The 21,790-nt window shown below is 39.4% G+C and overlaps 1 protein-coding gene and 1 long non-coding RNA gene across 21 annotated transcripts in view; one reads left to right on the top strand and one right to left on the bottom strand.

Moving 5' to 3' along the window:
• The window catches only part of PEX5L (peroxisomal biogenesis factor 5 like), a 334,399-nt gene that overhangs the window by 71,791 nt on the left and 240,818 nt on the right, over nt 1–21,790 (top strand). For 9 of the 20 annotated variants that reach the window (XM_086395535.1, XM_086395484.1, XM_086395475.1 and 6 more), the window contains exons 1-2: nt 891–1,957; nt 3,797–3,868. The exons of 7 other annotated variants lie outside the window; for them this stretch is intronic. In XM_086395535.1, the coding sequence (XP_086251661.1) occupies nt 1,865–1,957; nt 3,797–3,868 (165 nt within the window). In that variant the 5' untranslated portion in view covers nt 891–1,864. Of the gene's footprint in view, nt 1–890; nt 1,958–3,796; nt 3,869–21,790 lie in introns of those variants that run through there. 4 more of the 20 variants (XM_086395524.1, XM_086395464.1, XM_086395415.1 and 1 more) reach the window with 1 other exon arrangement.
• On the bottom strand, nt 7,103–9,687 carry LOC147379591 (uncharacterized). The gene is made up of 2 exons (XR_015162065.1): nt 9,464–9,687; nt 7,103–7,399 (listed from the first exon to the last, which is right to left on the bottom strand). It is a non-coding gene; the product is annotated as an uncharacterized LOC147379591 (long non-coding RNA).

Genomic DNA, 21,790 nt, shown 5'->3' with positions numbered 1-21,790 from the left:
ATATTCCTTTCCCTTTCAAAATTTCCCTTGTATATTCCATTCCTAGTGAATATGATAAATTCTTTTAATTCAACCCATACACAACTGGAAGTTTTCAGTTAAAACTCTCACTTTTTCATAAACTCTTATAAGTCTTCTTTTAAAAAGAACATTGAGTGCTTCGTTTTCCAGGTCTCTATCCCATTAGACTTTATTATTGCTTTGTTACTTACTTGCAAAATTTTCTTCTATAATAGACATTCTGTATCCATGGCCATGTATGATTTTCCTATACATTTTCCAAGTTTTATGGTTTATTTAGTTCAAGTGAATATACCCACCTTTCTGTTTCATTTTTGTGGAGGTAGATAGGGTTAAAGAGAGATGGAACATTTACAGAGAGGAAAGATGATCAGGCTCAATGTTCCTAAGAAAACAGCAACTCTGATCCAGTGATATTAAAAAAAAATCATCAGTACTAAAAATATAACTAGATAGTTCTCCTTCCAGTTATTCAGAAAGGGTTCATAACAGTGTGGGGAGGAGAGGAGATACTGTATTTGGAGTGTCAGAATTGGACACTTATCCTGAGCTGAAAGCTTCTCACAGAGTGGGAGACGTTTTCAGCAATTTTTCTCTTTCCTCACTTCTCCCACCTCGAGGTCCTCACCATGTTAACTTCACTGCACTGATGCTCCCTCCTCAGCTGCATGTAGAGGGGCAGTGCACAAAATCTGCTCTCAGCAGGTAGCATGCTCTCAGGCTGAGGTGGACAGGGGCCTAACCTCACTGCCTCAGGGGCAATCCTCAGCTGCAGTGGCTGCAGGGAGGTGGGAGGAGCACAGGAAATGATTCCCTTCTGGCTTCTCCTCCCCCAGAAGCCCCGCCTCCTCATGCTAGGCCAGTGGGGAGGTTAGCTTTCTTTCTCCTTCTAGGTCAGTCCTCTGACCAGTGTGAAGGGCCACGCAGGAGCTATGGAGTTGCTTTCTTGTGCTTGACCAAGTGCATAGATAGAAGACAGGGATTCCCGGCTGGGAGGAGGGAGGAGAGCAGAAGATCCCTGGCTGGGCTGGCTGATCTCAGCAGTCCAAGTGGGAAGCTGAGAGCTTGAAAGAGGATTATACTCGCACTAGGAATAAGCAGTAAGTGAGCGAATAGCCATGATGGCTTAGAAAAGGCTTAATCCCCATGGGGTTATGGGGTGAGCTAGAAAATATTGCTTAACTCTAGAGTAAAACTGGAAAGCTTCTGTGTACAGTTGTCTGCTGTTTGGAGACTAGGAGCTTAAGTACAAACCCAGATGCCTCCTCCCACTCTTGGAAAATGCCAACTTCTGTTTACAGTAGTTGGGAATATAATCTCCTTCCCTGATCTAGCCTCTTTCTGGGGAAATTTAGTACTAAACCAGATAAGGAGTTGTGATTAAACTGGAGAAGTAGAATCTGTACTGGCAGGAAGGGCAATCTTGAATTATGTTCTGTGAATGCCAACATTGTTATATATATATATATTAGTAGTGATTTACTAATCACAAGAGAGTCTAGGGTGGGGCATTGAAAACTTTTTTGACAGAGAAGCTGAGTAGTCCATATGCATGAGATGAAATACAAAATTTTGTATAATTAATAATAGATGGAGGGGTTTTTTGAGCATTAAACTAGAACAGCAGTCAGGGAACATGGCAGTACTTGGATAAACATTAGCTAGAAAAAGAAGAAATTTTAGTTTCAATGATTTCACAATGTTTACAAAGTCAAAACAATGATCCGGGGATACTTCGGTTAGTGTGGCGCATTATATATACTATTGCTGGGCAAGATCTGTGGTTCTCTGGTCAGCAAGCTCTGGCAATGAAGCCACTGCGGCTGGTGCAAAGAATTCTGGGATGTCTGACAGTGAAATGGATGCAAAGGCACATATTCCATCTCTACTTAATGTCCTTCTGTCCAGAAATCGGGTCATGCAAATGAGCTACTTGGTACGTATATAGATCAATATTCAGTAAAGGCATTTCTAAATGATTTGCATTAGAGGGTCTCTGGACAATATCTTATGGTGACCAGTGGACTAAAAGGATACGAAAGCAAAGTGATAGGAAGTCAGTTTGATTGAAACCAACCTTGTTCTTTTTGTTTTCCATCAGTCTTGAAATGGAACCTCAAATGAGGACAAGAATAATAATAGAAATACTGTGGCCATCTGTTCTGTTCTAAGTGGCTAAACTCATTAATATATGAATGAGAATTCAGATTTTATTTATGCATCCTAGTACTTGAATATTCAGGAAATCTCTATCAGGGGAAAAAAACACAACAATAGGAGGTATGTTTGTTGGAGGGGTGAGGGAGTGGGGAAGTGTGGAAATCTGCTTTTGAAATGTTATAGGAGAAAAAACAGACAAGAATTATGTCCCATAATGTAAAGAAGACTTTTGTCATGTTTGCTGAAGAATGTAATTCTTCCCGATAAGACGAGGATCCTAATGTGGCACAGTGGATGGAAACATAAGAAATATTTATAATTCCCTTAATTCTAGTTGATATAGTTAATACTGAGCAGGATTTTGTTTTTGTTTTTTTTAAGATAGCAATCTTGGATTACAGCTAATTAGGTAGTGAATTTTCTTTTCTTTTTGTTACTGGTCCTCTGCAAGGTACTAATAATTTCTGAAATTATGAAGAAGTAACTGTCATTCCTGGTATTTCCTTTAACCCTTGCACTGGGAGAAAGGGGGGAAAATAAGACTCAGACATATTATCTCTCTCCTGTAACACAACAGTAAAATTGTTGGCATGATCTGTGTTGTTTTCTAACTTTATAACTTTTGCTATGGGGAAAGACAGATGGAGGAAAAAATGCCAATAAAGAATATTTTTTTTAATGGTCTGTACTCTTCCAACTTTTTAAGCTATCTAATTTTGAAAATTTTCTTATTTACCTTTTAAAAATTATTTCTGAGTTGTCTCTTCCAATATTAGTTTTCATCAGATTTATAGGCAAATACAGAAAATCTGGGGCTTCCCTGGTAGCTCACCTGGTAAAGAATCAGCCTGCATTGCAGGAGACCCTGGTTCGATTCCTGGGTTGGGAAGATCCCCTGGTGAAGGGATAGGCTACCCACTCCAGTATTCTTGGGCTTCCCTGGTGGCTCAGATGGTAAAGAATCTGCCTCCAATGCAGAAGACCTGGGTTCCATCCCTGGGTTGGGAAGATCCCCAGGAGGAGGGCATGGCAAACCACTCCAGTATTTTCTTGCCTGGAGAATCCCCATGGACAGAGGAGCCTAGTGCTACAGTGCATGGTGTTGCAGAGTCAGATACAGCTAAGCAACTAAGCAACTAAACATGGCACAGCACATAGAAAATCTGAAGATTCATTAACTGAGTGGTGTTATACTTGCTTATTCTTAAAAATATATGAAGAATTAAAAGCAAACATTTAGTACCTGAAGTCTTAAGCATAATATGATCACTAAATGCAGCTTCACTGTTTAAGAAAAATGCCCTAGGACTCTAAGGAATGTATTATTTATCTTGAATTATTAAAGAATATTTTCTGAAACTATAGAATTGAAAAAGAAGCATAACAATATTCAGAAAAGGATTAAAGGTATAATTTGGATGGGAGAGGCTAAGCAGAAGCCAACAATTTAATAAAAATATTTGCTACTGTCCATGAGAGGTTGGCATAAAGAATGATGTATTGTGACTAGTGAACAAGGTTAAGTAAAGACTTTTATCTTAAAAAGTATTAAGTAGGAATTAACATTATTAACGGAAAGAAACTAAATGATCATTTAAAATTATTCTTTCACAAGAAAAGTAAAGAAAAAGGATATGGAAAACTAAGCAGTGACGAAGACCTGGAAATAATTGTTGATCAAAAGCAGGTAAGTGAATGCTTACATACATTTTCTACTGTTGCGTTGTAGATTTTTGACAACTGTGAGCCCTTTGACCTTTCAGCTCTGCCCTGGCAGCTTTATTAGCCTGACTAACTGAGCCCTGCATAAGACAGATTTTGAGAGCAGCTAGGCCTCTCTGTCTAAGGCCTCTGATGCACTGACTTCTGCATAATGTCAACATGTATGTCCTGTTTGTAAGAATGAAGAAAAATAAAACAGAGCAAAATAAGAGAATGTTTGGAAATTGAAAACCCTACTTGAAAAAATGAATCAGTACAACAATGATAATTTGGTTTGGAAAAAATATTTAAACAAGAACCAGAATGTATCTTATTTTGAAAATGAGAAATGCTACTATAGTGTAAAACAATTATAATTTAGGAGGAGGGGGATAAAAGACTTTCAAAAACTGAGTTTAAAACATATTGCCCAGTTTACTTTCACAGATTGTCTGCAGTAAATTTAGAGAGTTCAAATTTCAAAACAAACCAAAAAAGAAGCTAGTTAATAGTCGTTAAAACTGCTTGTAATTTGAGAAACATCTAGCTTGTATTTTATATAGGCCCATAAGGTGAAATGAAAACTGTTTAATAGGCCATAAACAGTGGCATACCAGGTAATGGAAGGTATCCAGCTCGTGTCACGGAATTGGCATTAGCCCTTAACGTCTTTGTTAATTATCAAGGAGACAAGAGAACTGCACATCTATTTCATGTGTAAGTGGCTGTGATTCTGATGATTTTGACATAAGTTCAGGTAGGGATAGAGAAATAATTCAGAGATCTGAATAGATGAAGCTATTAGAATGAAGGCAGTCAGCAAGTTACAGAACGCCAAGTTGAATTTGGACAATTTCCTAATCATGCCATTTGTTTTGCATCATGGTGATTGCATTAAAGGGGCCATTGTGTCTGTTTCTGAATAAAAGGGAAAATGACCATCAGAAGAGAGCAACCAGAAACAATTGACTTACAGACTGGCCTGTTCAGCCTGGAGTAATTGTGATTACTGAAGTAGTATTCCAGGGAAAACTGGTCAAAGCATCTCCCCAGGAGGTGTAGATTATGTCCATACTAGAGGGTTCACTCAAACTACAGTCAGGTTTTTCTTGCCTTGTCTTCACTCTGCTGCTCCTGAGTAAACCAGGGTGGAAGAATGTTGGATTCGGCCCTGTGTTTCTGCTTAGTGCCGAACTGTCAGTTCAGTTAATAAGTGGGACCGGAGGCTGAGTGCTCTGCTGGACTATTAGCCATCATTTTAACTATGTCAGATTAATTTCTTTGGGTGTGTGATCTCTATTTCCCATATATCCTGCCCTATAGACTGGTATTCTGATGGAAGGACTGAACCTCCCTGGCAAATGTAAAAAAGGTAAAATGCAATTGAGTATGAGAATTCATATACCTATACATATCTCTATTAAAATGAAAAGTTTTATTTTATTTCTCTCTTAATCATGAAGAAGTTAAATTCCCATTCTTTTTACAGTTCTTTAGTATTGTTCTACTTGCCAGAGCTGCTTTTCTTTCTTTTCTTCATTTTTTCCTAAAGCTTATATTTAAGTGAATTCGGGGATTCAGAAAAGAGAATTGTTGTTTTTCACAAATTTATATTGTTGTGCCTAAACACATTTTGTTAACTGTTAAAGAGTCTTTTAAAAAATAGAGCCTACTCTCCTGCTTCTTCAGAAAATAACACTTTTCTTACCTGGATCAAAAGAGGGAGGATTCGGTTTCTCTGTCACTGTTGACTCTAGTTCTCATATTTCCTCTGGTGCCACTGGACAAGCTGGCACCAGTTGGCAGTAACCCAGCTTTGCTGAGTCATTCATGTCAAAACTTGTTTTAAAAGATGAGTAATTATGAATATGAGTTGGCTTTGGTGTTTGCTGTTGGCAGTAAAAAGTAGTCCCTCCTTTTGGGGACGGTTTATTTGGTGTTGATGTAATGAGTAAATCCTAGGTAGAAACAATGACAGCATTGACAACCTCAAAGTAAAATATTTGGGAAAACACTCTAATTAGTCTTTATAACACTATTAAAAATTCATCCTGAATTTAAGAGATCAATATTAAAAGTGCATGTGTGTTTGTGAGTGGATGTGTGTGGAATAGTTTTTTTTAATATTGCTTCATCTCATAGTTATTATACATATTTCAGCAGGGGAGGAGGAATCTTTATGTTCAATTTAGTCTTCCTGTGTCTTTTCAGAAACATGGTAGAAATTTGCTAGTCAGTCTTCATATAGTTACAAAATTATCTCAGTAAATGGTGCCAAAAGAAAATCTAAAGAAGATAAATAAAATAGTTGGAGTGTTGTGATGGTTGGAAGTCCAGTAAGCTCATTAAAACTGTCATTCAGAAGCTGTCGCTCTACAAACGCTGTGTAAGCTATATGCTATTTTATCAGTCATGTGATTTGTAAGTCTTATACTTCCACTGAAAGCCCACAGTTTTGCTTATGTAAGCACATTAATAACAAGCAGCATAGAGTATGAGGATTTTATTCACTCTGGCTGCCCACATTCAAGGGGGTAAAAGGTGATTTCTTTGTTATTTCTCTATAAGAAAAAGTAATTTTGGAAATGTGTAAGTTTTATTCTTAAAAGGTAATATTGTGCTTTTCTCTTTGTGAAATTTTAGTGGCAAGATTTATTTGAGATATGTAGGAAAATGTTCCAGAGAATTCTTAGGTTAGTGTTGATGTCCTAAAGTAATAAGAGGTGCCACATAATATGTAATTACACACAGTTCTATAGTCATTTAAATGTAAATGGATCACATTGGCATTGAAGTCCATATTCTTTTCCAGAAATCCCCGGTTTTCAAACTCCAAGCCTAGGAAAGTAATCAAAGGAAGCATTGGATAAAAATCTTTATACCTCTAAAAGCCAGACATTTGATATAAAACTATTTCATTATATGTATAATTATATAACATATATAATATACATATGTACATTTACATATAATTAATAGAATTAGTTCTATATTTGGCTTTCTAGGATAAATGTTAAAAGAAATTTTATGTATGTATTTTGGTTATTTTTATTATTTATTAAAATATTCTCTCCTGATTGGATGAGGATGCCTCTTGTTTAGGAATAGATCTCATGTACAGGTGAATTTCCTTTGAAGTTACTGAGATGTCAGGGGTCAGTGTGGAGGAGTAGATTGTCAAGTGCCATGAGTAAGTGATTAAAAACATTAGCCACTTTGAATAAATAGTAAATTAAAGTACTATTTTAATTAGAATAGAGCCAGTTTAATTCAAGGTTTGTGATATGCTGACCAAGATAACTTTTTTTTCTAAAGTGTTTCCAAATTCCAAGCAAACATACAGGAAGTAATGAAGGCTAACACAAAATTATAGAATATTGTCATTGTAAAGAGGATACATTTGTAGGTTCAAGCATTTCAAAATAGTTTTAACAGTATGCCATAGATGATTGTAGGACTCAGAGTTGCAGCTGCATATCCTTCAGTGCAATAAGGCAGGGAAATGTCAAATGTCAACCTGTAACAAAGGTGTACACTATCAGAACCACCGTTCTCAAATTTAGCAGCCTCAGAATCCCCTTGAGGGCTTCTCAGGAATTGCTCAGTCCCACCCAGCCCCTAGAATTTCTGATTCTGTAGGTCAGGTCCAAGTAGGGCCCAACAACTTGCTTTTCTAAATCCTCAGTTCTCACTGCTGATCCTAGACCTTATTTTGAGAATATGTGGTCAAAGGAAACAACTCTTATAGTTCTGAAGAGAAAAAACATATGTATCACTTGTGATAAATCTGACATTCTTCACCTGGGAGTTACCTGGAAACCTAAAAACTAGAATTCATAGATATCCAATGTAATGATGATAAAAACAAGAAAACCACAGCCATTTACAACTAAAAGTGCTCAAAGATTCAGGTTTGCATCTGACTGAATTCCACTTAGTAGCCTTGTGGTAGCCTTGTGATTTGAGGTATTTCCATATTTGTAAAATAATACTCTGCTCTTCCCACCTCTTAGAGTTTCTCTAAGAAAATGAGTTTGTAAAAGTACTTTGTAAACTATAAACCTGTTCAGTTCAGTTCATTCAGTCGCGTCCGACTCTTTGCGACCCCATGAACCGCAGTACATCAGGCCTCCCTGTCCATCACCAACTCCTGGAGTCCACCCAAACCCATGTCCATTGTGTCGGTGATGCCATTCAACCATCTCATCCTCTGTCATCCCCTTCTCCTCCTGCCATCAGTCTTTCCTAGCATCAGGGTCTTCCCAAATGAGTCAGCTCTCTGCATCAGGTGGCCATAGTATTGGAGTTTCAGCTTCAACATCAGTCCCTCCAATGAACACCCAGGACTGATCTCCTCTAGGATGGACTGGTTGGATCTCCTTGCAGTCCAAGGGACTCTCAAGTATGTCATTTTAATTAGCTGGTCATCATAACCTGCTTGGCCAGCCATACAAAATATCAGAGACCAGGTGGCTTACACAACACATATTTCTTTCTCACTGCTCTAGGGGCTAGAAAGTCCAAGATAAACATGCTGATATGTTTGGTTTCTGGCGAAGGTTGTCTTTCTGGCTTATAGAAAGAGAGTCTTCCCCGCTGTATCCTCACATCATCACCTGGCAGAGAGAGGGAGCAAGCTCTGGTGTCTCATCCTCTTATTAGGGCCCCATTCTTAAGGCACCATTTAACCATTGTCATCTCCTTGTGGGCCTGTCCCCAAATACAAATACATTAAAGGTTAGGGCTTCAATATATGAATCTGGTGGGGACACAAACATTCAGTCCATAACACCACCCCAAAACCCCAATTTAGCAAACAGGAACATCGAGATCTGGAGAGCTGAATCTAGTTGCTCTGAGTCCCTGGTTAGGTACAGAGAGCACTGGAAGCAGCCTTCCCTCTTGATGTGCAATCCAATACACCGTCTGTCATCCTACATAGCTCCCTATGGTCGCCCATTATCGGTCATCCCATAGGTGGGCATTAAGAGGTTGATTTGCTTCAGTGCTGTAATTATATAAAATAACCACCTACTAGGAAGTACCATAATTGGCCAGTATTTATTGAACCCTCACAGGAATAATCTTTTCTATAAACATTCCTTAGCAGTTTACTTCCCTCTTGGCCACTGTAGCTTTATTAGGAGAGAAATGCCCTTCCAAGCAAATATATACATAATTAGAGCTGAAAGGAGGAGAAGGCAATGGCACCCCACTCCAGTACTCTTGCCTGGAAAATCCCATGGACGGAGGAGCCTGGTGGGCTGCAGTCCATGGGGTCACTGAGGATAGGACGCGACTGAACGACTTCACTTTCACTTTTAACTTTCATGCATTGGAGAAGGAAATGGCAACCCACTCCAGTGTTCTTGCCTGGAGAATCCCAGGGATGAGGGAGCCTGGTGGGCTGCCGTTTACCGGGTCGCACAGGGTCGGACATGACTGAAGCGACTTAGCAGCAGCAGCAGCAGAGCTGAAAGGTGGTTGTTACCATCCACTCACCTTTCCCATCCTTAGACAGCCTCCCCCAGGAGGGCCTTGACCAGACATGAGAAGCACCATGGAGAGAGACAACACTTACCTTTCTTAGCCCCAAACCTTCATCCACTAAAAAGATGTACAACATGAGAGTTGCGAGTTAAGTTTTATTTGGGTCAAAATGAGGACTGCGGTCCAGGAGATAGCACCTCAGATAGCTCTCTGTTCCAAAGAGGTAGTGGGAGAAGGTCAATATATCAGATTTTGGTGAAGGAGGAGTTCAATGCAATCAAAAGCTTACTTTACAAAAGGTTTTCTGCTAATCATGAGGAGCTGATGTCACCATGAAGGAATTTAGTGATTTTCTAGATATGAAGAGATGCAAGGATTAGGATCATGAAATCAGTTCCTGAAAATATCTAACTATCTAAAGACCCGTTCCACCAATTTCCCTGGAGTGCAAAGTGCCTCACTCTCCACGCTCAGGAGTTATTGAAGGTGCAGCTGCAGCAGCACAGGGTTCAATCTCCACAGAGGCAGATGGCAAACGCCCTTGTTGTTGTTCAGTCACTGGCAAATGCTCTTGGCAGGTGCCAATTTGTAGTTGACACCCTTATGAGAGTCTCCTTTTAAATTTGTAGAAGAAGCCCAAACAGAAAGCCATGGAAACTAGAATTTCTATGAATTTTCCTTTAAGAAAAAGAAGAAGCAAAGTACAGACACCCCCCTGTGTTTCCAGTAGCAGAAGTGCATTTAAGTAGGATTGTAACTTTATCCTAGTGGTCGTGGTGGGAATGAATCCTAAAGAGGAAAATACAGGCCAATGTGAAAGAAAAATGGAAGAATGAGAAACAGAGAAACAGGAAAGGATATCGAGCTTCCTTCTTGTACTAAGTTAATGTGGTCATTCCGCCATCTAAGCAGCTGACCTGATTCTGGACTCATAAATAGTAAAAGGAATGGGGGTGATATGTGTCACTGCCTTGTTGTACTCTGCACCATCTGGCTAGTGCTTTTCTTGCCATATCAATGTGGTGACTTAATTTAAATACAATTCAGATCCCATTTACCTCTGATAAGACTTATAAAGCTTGAGACCTTGTCTCTTGACATCATGTATAACACTCTTCCTGGGTACCTTCTTGGAACTCCAAGAACAGAAACCCCCTCTAGACTTGCAAGAAAGAAACAAGCTGGGCAGCCCGGTGATTCTGAAACAGGATGCTGTGAGATTCTGAAGGACCAAGCACATTATGCAGTTGTGGTTGCCCCCGTTATGCTCACAATAGACATAGGCTCATTAGCATTTTCCCCAGAGAGATTGATAGATGAGAATCGGTTCAATGAAAATAAGCCATATTTATGTCTGATGAGAGAGACCAAAGCTTTTCAAATTTGCTGTCTATATGAAATCAGCATTAGAGTAAACAAAAATTCACTACTGTAGTCCAATCAATGCCATCTGTCAGCAAAGCTATTTATCATCAGTGTTATACAAGGCAAGGGGAAACTTTTGTGAAAGGTTAAACAGAAAAGCAACTGCGATAAAGGCATTTTCACTCATCTTTTATTCCTAAACATTACCTACTTGTGTCAAGTAATAATATGAAAACATTACCTATTTGTGTCAAGTAATATGAAAATAGCTCAATTATGTAACCTGAGTTAGGTAATTGAGAAGGGAGCGTGGGGTAGAAATCACAGTAATGCAAAGTAACTTAACTTTTCCTTGCAAACTTACAATGCTGAGGGATTTGGTGGGGTGGGGTGTTGACTTCATACATTTCAGACTAGTGTACTGATTCCCCTAGGCATCACCTCTGACTCCAGGAAAAACTAAAAGGACAGACCTAATATCTTAATTTCAGAGTCTTCTGACATGTTACTGAGGTCTGAAGGTAGAAGGCCAGAAAATGTAGAGGGTGATTCTTTAGAGTGACACAGAGGCAGACAGGAGAGACCTGAAATGAAGGAGGTGGCCATCGTCCCAGTTTCCACTCTCAGCTTTGTCACTTACTAAGCAGAAGGCCTGGGAGTGAGCAGCTGAAGTTCTCAGAGTTTCTGTTTCTTCATCTGTAAAATGGAATAATACCATCTGGCTCAGATGTCTGTTATGGGGTTCAAATGGGGGTGCCTCTCTGAGCAGCCTTGTGTCCAATGCAGCCTCCTTCAGTCAGAGCAGAGCTTAGAATCCAGGCCCACGGCTGTTTTGTCTCGTGTTCGTTCCACCAGCAGCTCAGGCCTCCTGAATGTTGAGTTGGTTGTTACATCTCTTTGTTACTGGTAAGCGGTCTGTGTGCCTTCTGTGGGGCACTGTTGGGTACTCTGGCCTGGTGCCTTTCAGGTCTGCTGGCTCCTCTGCCACTGCACATGTTTGCCATTGTGAATATAGCAGTTGTTACACAGTGGTTAAGAGCGAGGCTTTCACAGTCAGGAATCTGAATGAAAACAGACTACAGCCATGTAGTAGCTATATCGGGAAGAATTAACCAGCCTCTCTGAGCTCAGGCTGCTCTGCTATAAAATGAAGAAAATTCTATCTACTTCATAAAGCAGTTGTTAAGATAAATAAGTTGCTGTAAATAAATGCTTAGCAGAGTCTGTGGCATGAAATAAGTACTTTATAAATGTCAGATACTGGAGTGGGTGAGTGGTGGGAGTTGATGGTAAAAGCCTTGGATTGAGTAGGTATAGCCAGTCCAGGTTCGATGCACGGTACTGGATGCTTGGGGCTGGTGCACTGGGACGACCCAGAGGGAGGGTAGGGGAGGGAGGAGGGAGGAGGGTTCAGGATGGGGAACGCGGGTATACCTGTGGCGGATTCATTTCGATATTTGTCAAAACTAATACAATATTGTAAAGTTTAAAAATAAAATAAAATGTAAAAAATAAAAAAAAGAATCCCCTTGGGTTTCTTTGGGACTACATTATAATACTACTAAACAATAAAGTCTGTTCTGAGGTCATAGATACAAATGCCTCCTTCGATCAATCAAGTTCAGAGGTGAGAATAGACTATGTGTAAGAAAAACAAGAAGTAAGAAAGACAGTGTCTGAGATTGCCCGCTGGCCCGTCTAGAAGGGGCAGCACCTACCAGCCCCAGCTAATTGCCATCTTATTGAAAATGGGCTCAGGGTCACCACATGTAGTCATTTTTCAAGAGAAACAATAAATCTACTTTTTAAAATTGTTTAAATCAGTTTTTAAATTTTATAACCATGTGTAGTCAAAATAGTGTGGGTCTGTATACAGCCCTGGGGTTCCAGTCTGTGACATACACTTGTGAGACTCTAAGAACAAAGGAGAGAGATGTCCCTGTACCTTGGTGGGCCTCTGCTCTCCCCCCATTTCTCTCCTTCTTTATACCTCCTGCTTTCAAGCCTCTCCCTTGAAACTAACCTAACCCAGTTGTTGATCGGATTAAAACGATGGACCTTAAGATATATTGTTAGATGGCCTTCTGTCTCCCGAGGTTCAAGTACCTCAAAAAAGAACTAGTTAACCTAAAGTGTAAAATATCCTCACTTGATAAAATGAGTAGGTCAGAGATTTGTAAGCAGAAAGTATTGCTGATATTTCCTGTTCGGGACTTTTACCACCTCCTGTTCTTACCAACTTAGCATCTCAGAGAGTTAGCAAGGTACCCACCTTGTAGAGGAAAAGCACCCAGCCTTCTTCCACCAGTCCGTCTTCCCCAGCTTTGCAAACAGTAATGCAAACCACAGGGTCCGATGAAAACCTGTAATCACTAAGAGAGACCATGAGTAACCACTTCAAGTTCAACAAACATCTTAAATGCCACCATGTATTTTTATTTTAGGGTATTCTTTTACAGCCTATGTTCATTACATGCAGCATAGAAAAAAACTCAACTTTCAAGTTGGAAAAGTAAATAGATGTAAGTAATTTTCAAATAGCCCATTTTGTAATCTAACGGGGGAAAGTGCTGGCTGCATCTTTAGTCACGGGGAAAAATATATGTAAAATTGAAATGACATGAGCTGACTTGCTGAGTATAAAAATGATGTGATATATGAAAATAACAGGCCAGGACAGTAGTGCTGAAACCCAGCCATTTGGAACACAGCTTGAAAGGAAACCATTCAGCCTTTCACTGTGGAATGTTTGCTGTGCTTTTACTGGTTTTGTTTTGTTTTGTTTTTGGTTGTTTTAAGTCAGTTTATCCAGTCAGTCTGAAAACTGTAGACTTTAGAGCTGGAAGGAATTTCAGAAGAGAATCTAATGCAGTGATTTTTAAATTGTGCTCCATGGAACCCATTCCCAGCCACTTTAAACAGAGGAGGGGGTTTATGCCTGTGGTGCAGTCCGTTAGAGTAAGTAAGTCGGCCCCTAGGTGTGCAGAGAAACTTTGAGTGATGAAGTGTGCTGCTGCTATGAAGTTTAACTATATTGGTTCTTCATCCAAAGTAACTCGAGTCTTGGAATAGGGAAGTAGCTTGACTCTATCACTTAGATTATTTTTTATCACAAGAAATATTAGAATTCAGGTCTACAGCTTCATGTCCTGGCTTTACTCATCTACCCCTGTAACTGCCTTTCCTAAATTAAACTACTTTTTATCCTTTCTTCTAAATTCCCTCACGCTGGTAAGCTAAGCATACCAGTCAGTCTAGAAAAATCACTTGAGAAGAGCATGTATTTCAAATGCACAGCTAACTCTATTAAATTTGACACTTTTACGAAAGGATATTTATATGAGATGCTTCCTACTTCATAAAGAAATTATCACAAACTTTGTGACAGCTTCCCACTGTGTATGGAAGTGGAGTGAAGTCGCTCAGTCGTGTTCAACTCTTTGCAACCCTATGGATTGTAGCCCACCAAGCTCCTCCGTCCACGAGATTTTTCAGGCAAGAATACTGGAGTGGGTTGCCATTTTCTTCTCCAAAGGATCTTCCTGGCCCAGGGATCGAACTCAGGTCTCCCACATTGCAGGCAGACTCTTTTACCATATGAGCCACCAGGGCATACCATTCCATTGTATATCAGGGTTCAAATATTAAAGATTTTTAAAGGAATCTGAATTTCCTAAGATCCCCCTAGGAAGATTAGCAAAGCATTTCCTCCCCATTGAAGCAGAGGGTTTTTCCACAGCTCGTCTCTCTGGTTTTCACTTGGATCAGCTTATCATCACCCTTTGAGTTGGTTGTGGGGAATATGAAGCTGCCCTGCAGTCCAACATATAGCTTCCTAGTCCATCCATTCTAAAGTGAGCTCCCAGCACTTTGTCTAATGAACCTTGCATGTGACCTCACTGATTACTGACTCCATCGGTGTCTATTATCAGTGCTCTGAAAAACATCTGTGGGTGGAAATATTTATACTGAAACTATTTATGTTACAAATTCAAAATCTGATTAAATAAAAATGGCCATGGAAGAGATAGGCCATACAAAAAAAATTTTTTTTCTTCTTTTGATACTTAAACAGGAGAGAGAATTTAGAGAGTGGACTTCCCTTCCTTCTCTTCTGACTTCAGACCTACATGCCTGTTCTCTGCCATTACACTGACCTTGTCATTTCTGTGGTTATGCATTTATTTCTCTCCCATCCAGACTTTGCAATACATGTCTTCTCCTTTCTGTTCAGCCCCATGCTCTGATCCCCGCCTCTGGAATGTGTCTCTTATTCTGGTACTGCATATATAAGCTTTGACAGAAACACAGCTCTTGCAAACCTGCCTTTCTTTTTAATGCTCCATTGCTTCCTTCTCTTTCTTCAAAGTCCTTTCTGTCCTTTCCATTTTTAGTCATTAATTTTTCACGTGGTCTACCCTCAATCAGTGAGTACCACTTCCTTCCTATCTCGTGATCTAGGAAAAACACATACACACACAAATGATCATTCAGCACAATCGTTATTTATTCCTCATCATAGTATTTTTTTTTTTTTGCCAAATGATCTCATTCTTTAAACATATGAGTAAGTGACTTATTAAAGAAATGGTGAGAGAATGTACCATCCTGGCTTTGTGCCGGATGTTCTGAATAGAAAAAAAATTCATTCATTACTTTTTCCTAACAAAATTATCTCATTTGTGTAATTCATGAATAATTAATGAATTCTTGTAGAAAAACACTAAACGGAGGCAAGTAGTTTTCTTCCAGTCAAAAGTTGTCCAAATATCACTTCTCTACACTCTCAGCTTCTATCTTTAAATGTGTCCCCAAAATTGACACATTAATTTCTGTGAACTATGGAAGTAGTTTTTGAAAAAGAAATGAGTGATAATGCATCAGTTGATGGATTTTTTTAATCAACTTGTTTAGTGCAGAATAAAACAAATTGAAGCTCACAAACAGGCTTTGTTATTCTTAAACTTTTAAGCTAAAGATACAGAACCTTGGAAACTTTGCATTAAAGAAAAAAATGACACAATATGTCTTTCATTAAGTGAATGAGCAATCTTACCCTTTCATCCAAAGGATTTTAAATCCTTTTGTGGTTTTATGAACCACAGTAGCCATACAAGACATGCATGGACCACAACACTGCTTGGCTTACAGATGATAGATACTCAAGATGTGGAGAGAAATGATGTCTCTTGCTGTGTCCCAAATACGGTGCAGACGCCTCAGTTGGGCTCGCAGGCCATGGGTGGTCCAGGCCCTGACTACCCTGTTATCCTCACCCAATGCCACCACAACTCCATGTCCCATTCATACTGAACAACTTGAAGCACCACAGGTGTGTAACACTCTTCCTCCCTTTTTGGCTTTGTCCTGTGCATGTGTACACATATGTGATATACATCACCAAATCTTCTGATACATCCCCTAGGAGTAGAAGGGTATAGATGGAGGGAAGGAGGCCTCCTCATAGTCCTGCTATAGACTCTCCCCTTTGAGAATCCAGATGCTAGGAGAGGAGAAAGAGAAGGAACAAGCCCCTTTTGGCTCTGCAGACAGACATCCTAAACCCCATAGTTGTAGGGGAGAGTGAGAAGGGGAAAAAAGAAAACAAAAGTGAAAATAAAGCCTATACCAAAGAAGAAGAAGAAGCAAATGGGAAAACAGAAAAATCTGAGAAAATATTCTTGATAGACATGTGATATGGAAACAGTTTTGCTATGTATCTTCTGGGGCTTGGTTGTAGGGGAGAAGGCTTAGTTACATTCAGCACATGTATAACTTTTGTTGTTCTAAAGAAAACTGGAGCTTGATCCTGCCCTGTTCCCTCTCATGGGATACAGGAGGGAGAGCAGTGGAGAACCCAGGAGAACCAGCTCAGGGAATGCTGGCAACATTTAACATTCAGTATTTAGGGGAGACCACTAAGCAAAGAATCATATGTTTAAGAACTAGTTCTAAGATAAACTGTGAGCAAAATTAAATTGTCTTCTTTTTAATTATATGGTAACAAAATAACTTCTAAAGATACAGGGAATGCTGCTTTTGAAAAAAAAATAGTATTTCAATGGAAATGATCTAGCCTCCTACTTCATCTACTTATCTTACAAAAACTTAACAGCCTATTTCTTGCTAGGTGTTTGCCTGGTGCTGGGACACAGAAATTAATAAACACAAGCACGACCTCTAAGAAACCATAATACACTGTAGAGCTTCAGTCAATAGGTAGTTATGGTACCAGTGCTACAGGAGATTTAGAACTGAGGACCTAAGCGAGCATTTAGGACCCTCGGGCCTCTGAGATGTGTATTATTACCCTAGCCATGGTCCTGAAAAAGTTAGAGTCTTCCTAGTGTTCCCTGTTGGAGAAGGCAATGGCACCCCACTCCAGTACTCTTGCCTGGAAAATCCCATGGACAGAGGAGCCTGGTAGGCTGCAGTCCATGGGGTCACTGGGAGTCAGACACGATTGAGTGACTTCACTTTCACTTTTCACTTTCATGCATTGGAGAAGGAAATGGCAACCCACTCCAGTGTTCTTGCCTGGAGAGTCCCAGGGACGGGGGAGCCTGGTGGGCTGCAGTCTATGGGGTCGCACAGAGTCGGACACAACTGAAGCGACTTAGCAGCAGCAGCAGCAGTATTCCCTGTATTCCCAGGACAAGACATGGGTTTGCAGAAGAGCTCAGTGACTCAAAGAGAAATTCATGGACCAGCAGCATCAGCATCACCTACAGTATGTTAGAAATTCATACTCCAAGTTCCAGACTGAATCAAAGTCTCTAAGGGTGGGTGGGGACCAGGAATCGGTTTTCACAAGCCTTTCAGGGATTCCTATTCACATAACGCTTTGAGGTGCAGTTTTTTAGACTATTCAAGTTTTTGGTGTTAAGAAAGGATCAATTACTATTTTGGTAAAGACATTAAACTTTTATTTCCTAGCACTACAAAAGAAAAGGAGTTAAGACAAATTAGGGATCTTCAGTCCTTTATTTAATTGTTTCTAACCTTGCAGATATTCCCTCCTGGCTTCATTCATTAAAGTGAACCTACTCAGTAATCAATCCTGTGGCCCATGTTGTTTCATAAAGCAAGTATAGCTGATGGAGACCAAGAAGTAAAACTTATTAATGTAATCTTTGCCTTAAGCTTTTCTAATCTTAAAAATCTTTTATTAAAGCAATAGTTACAAAGCATTTACTATGCATGTACTATACCCTGTTCTAAACACTATATATGTATATATATATTCATGTGTATTGTTGTTCAGTCACCAAGTTGGGTCCAACTCTTTGCGTCCCCATGGACTGCAGCACGCCAGGCTTCCCAGTCCTTCACTATTTCCTGGAGTCTACTCAAACTTATGTCCATTGAGTTGGTGATGTTTTCCAACCATCTGATCATCTGCCACTCCCTTCTCCTTTTGCCTTCAATCTTTCCCGGCGTCAGGATCTTTTCCAGTGAGTGGGTCATTTGCATCAGGTGTCCAAAATATTGGAGCTTCAGCTTCACCATCAGTCCTTCCAATGGATATTCAGGGTTGATTTCCTTTAGGGTTGACTGGCTTGATCTCCTTGCTGTCCAAGGGACTCTCAAGAGTCTTCTCCACCACCAGAGTTTGAAAGCATCAATTCTTCATTGCTCAGCCTTCTTTATGGTCCAATTGTCACATCCTTACATGACTACTGAAAAAACCATAGCCTTGACTAGATGGACCTTTGTCAGTAATGTCTCTACTTTTTAATCTGCTGTCTAGGTTTGTCTTAGCTTTTCTTCCATGGAGCAAGCATCTTTTAATTCCATTGCTGCAATCACCATCCACAGTGATTTTGAAGCCCAAGAAAATAAAATCTGACAATGTTTCCACATTTTCCCCTTCTATTTGCCATGAACTGATGGGACCAAATACCATGATTTTAGTTTTTTTGATGTCCAGTTTCAAGCCAGCTTTTTCACTCTCCTCTTTCACCCTCATCTTGAGACTGTCTTCAGTTTCTGCCAATAGAGTGGCATCATCTGCATATCTGAAATTGTTGATATTTTTCCTGGCAACTCATTTAGTCCTCCCAACAAATCCATGATGTAGTTGCCATTATCCCCATTTCCCAATGTACAGTAAGGCATAGGAAATGTTTTGCTAGGCGACAGCTTTGCACAACCCCAAGGAGATGTGCTGTGTGCACAGTCTGTGTGGCTGTGCATGACTGCCCAGGGTCCAAGGAGTTCAGTTAAGAAGCTGTCCTTTGCTCATGCTTCCCTGACTTATCAAGGAGACCTGTTATTAACATAATCTTGACTGTGTTGGAATGTAATAGGGTAAAATCTGAGAAACCTTTTCTGTTTATAAGGGAGACATGTATAGGATTTTAAAAAAGCATAAATCAATTAAGATGGATAAATTGAAAAAGAAATATTCTTCCTTCAAAAGACATTATTCATGTGTATATATGTGTGTGTGTGTATGTGTGTGTGTGTAAAAGAGTCATAAACACACAAGCCCAAAAGCAAATCTATGAAAAAGGGCAGTTGCCCAGTCCTTGGATAACTGCTCACCTCTGAGGCCATTGGGACCCTGCCCTGTACTGAATGGTAGGATCAGGTAACCAGGCAGCCTTCCTAGATAACCAGTAAAAGGCAGGTCCTACATTAGGGTTGCTACATGGGCTCCAGTCCTCACATCTGAGGTACTTCTCATGATAAGTTAAATCCTTACTTTGCACCTAGAATTGCCTCTGTGCTCACCACATTTGAAAATATCCATGCCTGGATCAAAACAGGAGAGCCCATCATTTCAGCATTTGTTGAATAGCTTCCATAACTGTGCTCTGGAAATGTCACTCTACCAGCTGCCCCACAGCAGCCGACCTTTCTTCTCAGGCTGAACTACCGAGTAGAGCTAGTTTATCCCAGGTGTTGGCAGATCTATAGTTTCCCTGCTTACCTGTCTAGAAAAGTGGTCTGAGAAGTGATGATCTGCCACCCCTTCAGACTTTCATTGCCACAACTTTGCCCCTCCAAGCTCTGGTAACTCCCACACCATCCCAATAGCAGCACCCCACCTTCCTCCAAAAGCCTTACCTGTTGGTGCTCTGACCTTCATCCTTGGGGTCTCTTTTCTTTCACTGGTTACTCTGCTTATACTGAGTATATAGAACCCTTCTGAGAAACTTTGACCAGATCAAAAGTATCACCCATGTTCCCAAGAACTCTCTATTTTTACATACCCTCTCATTTTTGCATAGTCACAAGCATAATTTCAATTTTTTACATAGCTGCAGTTAGTGTGCATGCCATTTTGTATCTCCCTCTTTATGTATTATGCCAGACTCATTTTTTCCACATCATCATTTATTTTTTATAGATGTCATTTTAATGGTTGCTTTATGCTGAATCAAGGGGATCCTTAGGCATTTGGGGGGACAGTATGTTTTTTATTTTATTTATTTTTAATTGGAGGATGATTGCTTTACAATATTGTGTTGGTTTCTGCCATACATCAACGTGAATCAGCCATAGATATACATACCGCACAACTTTCCCTGGCTTCTGTGGTGACCACCCACATCTTTCCCTTCTTCTTTCAAGATGCCAGTTATCAATTTAAAAAGGAAAGGAAGGGATTGCAAGAAAATCGTGTACTTTGCTATGATTAGACATATACTAATTGACCATGAATTATGCATATTTGTGGGAATTTGCACATTGTCATCTTTTCATACCCCTCTTTATCTTTAAATATCACTGTATATTTAAGTGGCCCGTGTGTGTGCCACCACACACATTGCACTGCTCTTGTAAATCTTCAACTTTAAATCACATCCTACATGGCAGTTACACAGGATTCTGCTTCCTGAGGCTGACCACAGCTGAATCACAAACATGATTTGCATAAATCTGGTTTGCATGAATTCTTAAGTTTGCTGAGAAAGGAAATTGACTAAATATTGTTAGAACCACAAATAACCTGCGATATAATTTACTCTGGTGCCATATGCATTGAGGACACAGATGTATGGACCCACTGGGATATTCTCTTGCCAAAAGAAAAAAATAAAATACACAGACTTAGAGACCTATATTGAAGTTTAAGCAACTTATATGAATGGAATAATAGACTTAAGTCCTATGACTTTTTCATGTTGAAAGGCAATGATAAAAAGAAATAATTGTGAATGCGTTTTAGAATATATAGTCTTTTGTAAGTAGTCTAGATTTTAAAAATGTTGCCTGGGTCCCAAAATGCAAAACTCTTACATTAATGCAGATCCAAGGAATACAGGAAGTTATTTTAGCAGAACTAAAATACAAGTGAGGATGTCAGGATTCAAGTTTCTGGCTTTACCAATGACTTTCTCTTTGACCTTGAACAAATCTCTAAGCCTTGACATCCCTATCAGCAAAGTGATAATATTTTCCCTACTTCTATCTCACAAGAATTCCTGAAGAATTTCTTAAGAAAACTAAAAAAAAAAATATTATCTGAGTCACTCAAGGGGATTACTTCTTGTGAATAAATCCAAAATAGTATCATCTTCAAGGAAGCCACTTACTAAGGCCCTGAGGTTATGAATCAATGTCCTGTATTAAGGAGCAATTTAAAAATGAGATCCCCTGTAGAAAAATGAACACATACAGAACTATCATTTTTAGATCAGTAAAACTTAGGGACGAAGGCAAAGTGTAGCTTAATTTTATTAATTTACAAGTGATATAATTACATTGTATTTCTTTTCAAATGATTCTTTTGATAACTTTCTCTCTAATCATAGTGAGAGAAAAAGTAGATAAGTTTTCATATTTATATTTTTCAGCTGTTTTGAAAAGAGGACGTTATAAATAGAGCTAGAGAAATAACAGTGTTGCTAATACTACTGATTCTATTATTTTTAATCAGAAAATTTTTTTCCTGGAAAAGCAAAACTTATGCTGAGGTTTCTAAAGTTTATTTAGTAGTCAAGAAATTGCCTATTTTAAGTAAAAACAATATATCTGCCCCCCAAAACTAGAAAAAGTCCTGCTAGATGAATTTTGTTAACACCTGAGCTTGCTTTAAGATAAA

Source organism: Bos grunniens, chromosome 1 (assembly GCF_055505025.1).
Source record: "Bos grunniens cultivar Pamir isolate PY7600 chromosome 1, Bosgru_T2T1.0, whole genome shotgun sequence".
Lineage (NCBI taxonomy): Eukaryota > Metazoa > Chordata > Mammalia > Artiodactyla > Bovidae > Bos > Bos grunniens.
The sequence above is the reverse complement of the archived record's forward strand: the minus strand, read 5'-3'. Positions and strand labels throughout refer to the sequence as shown.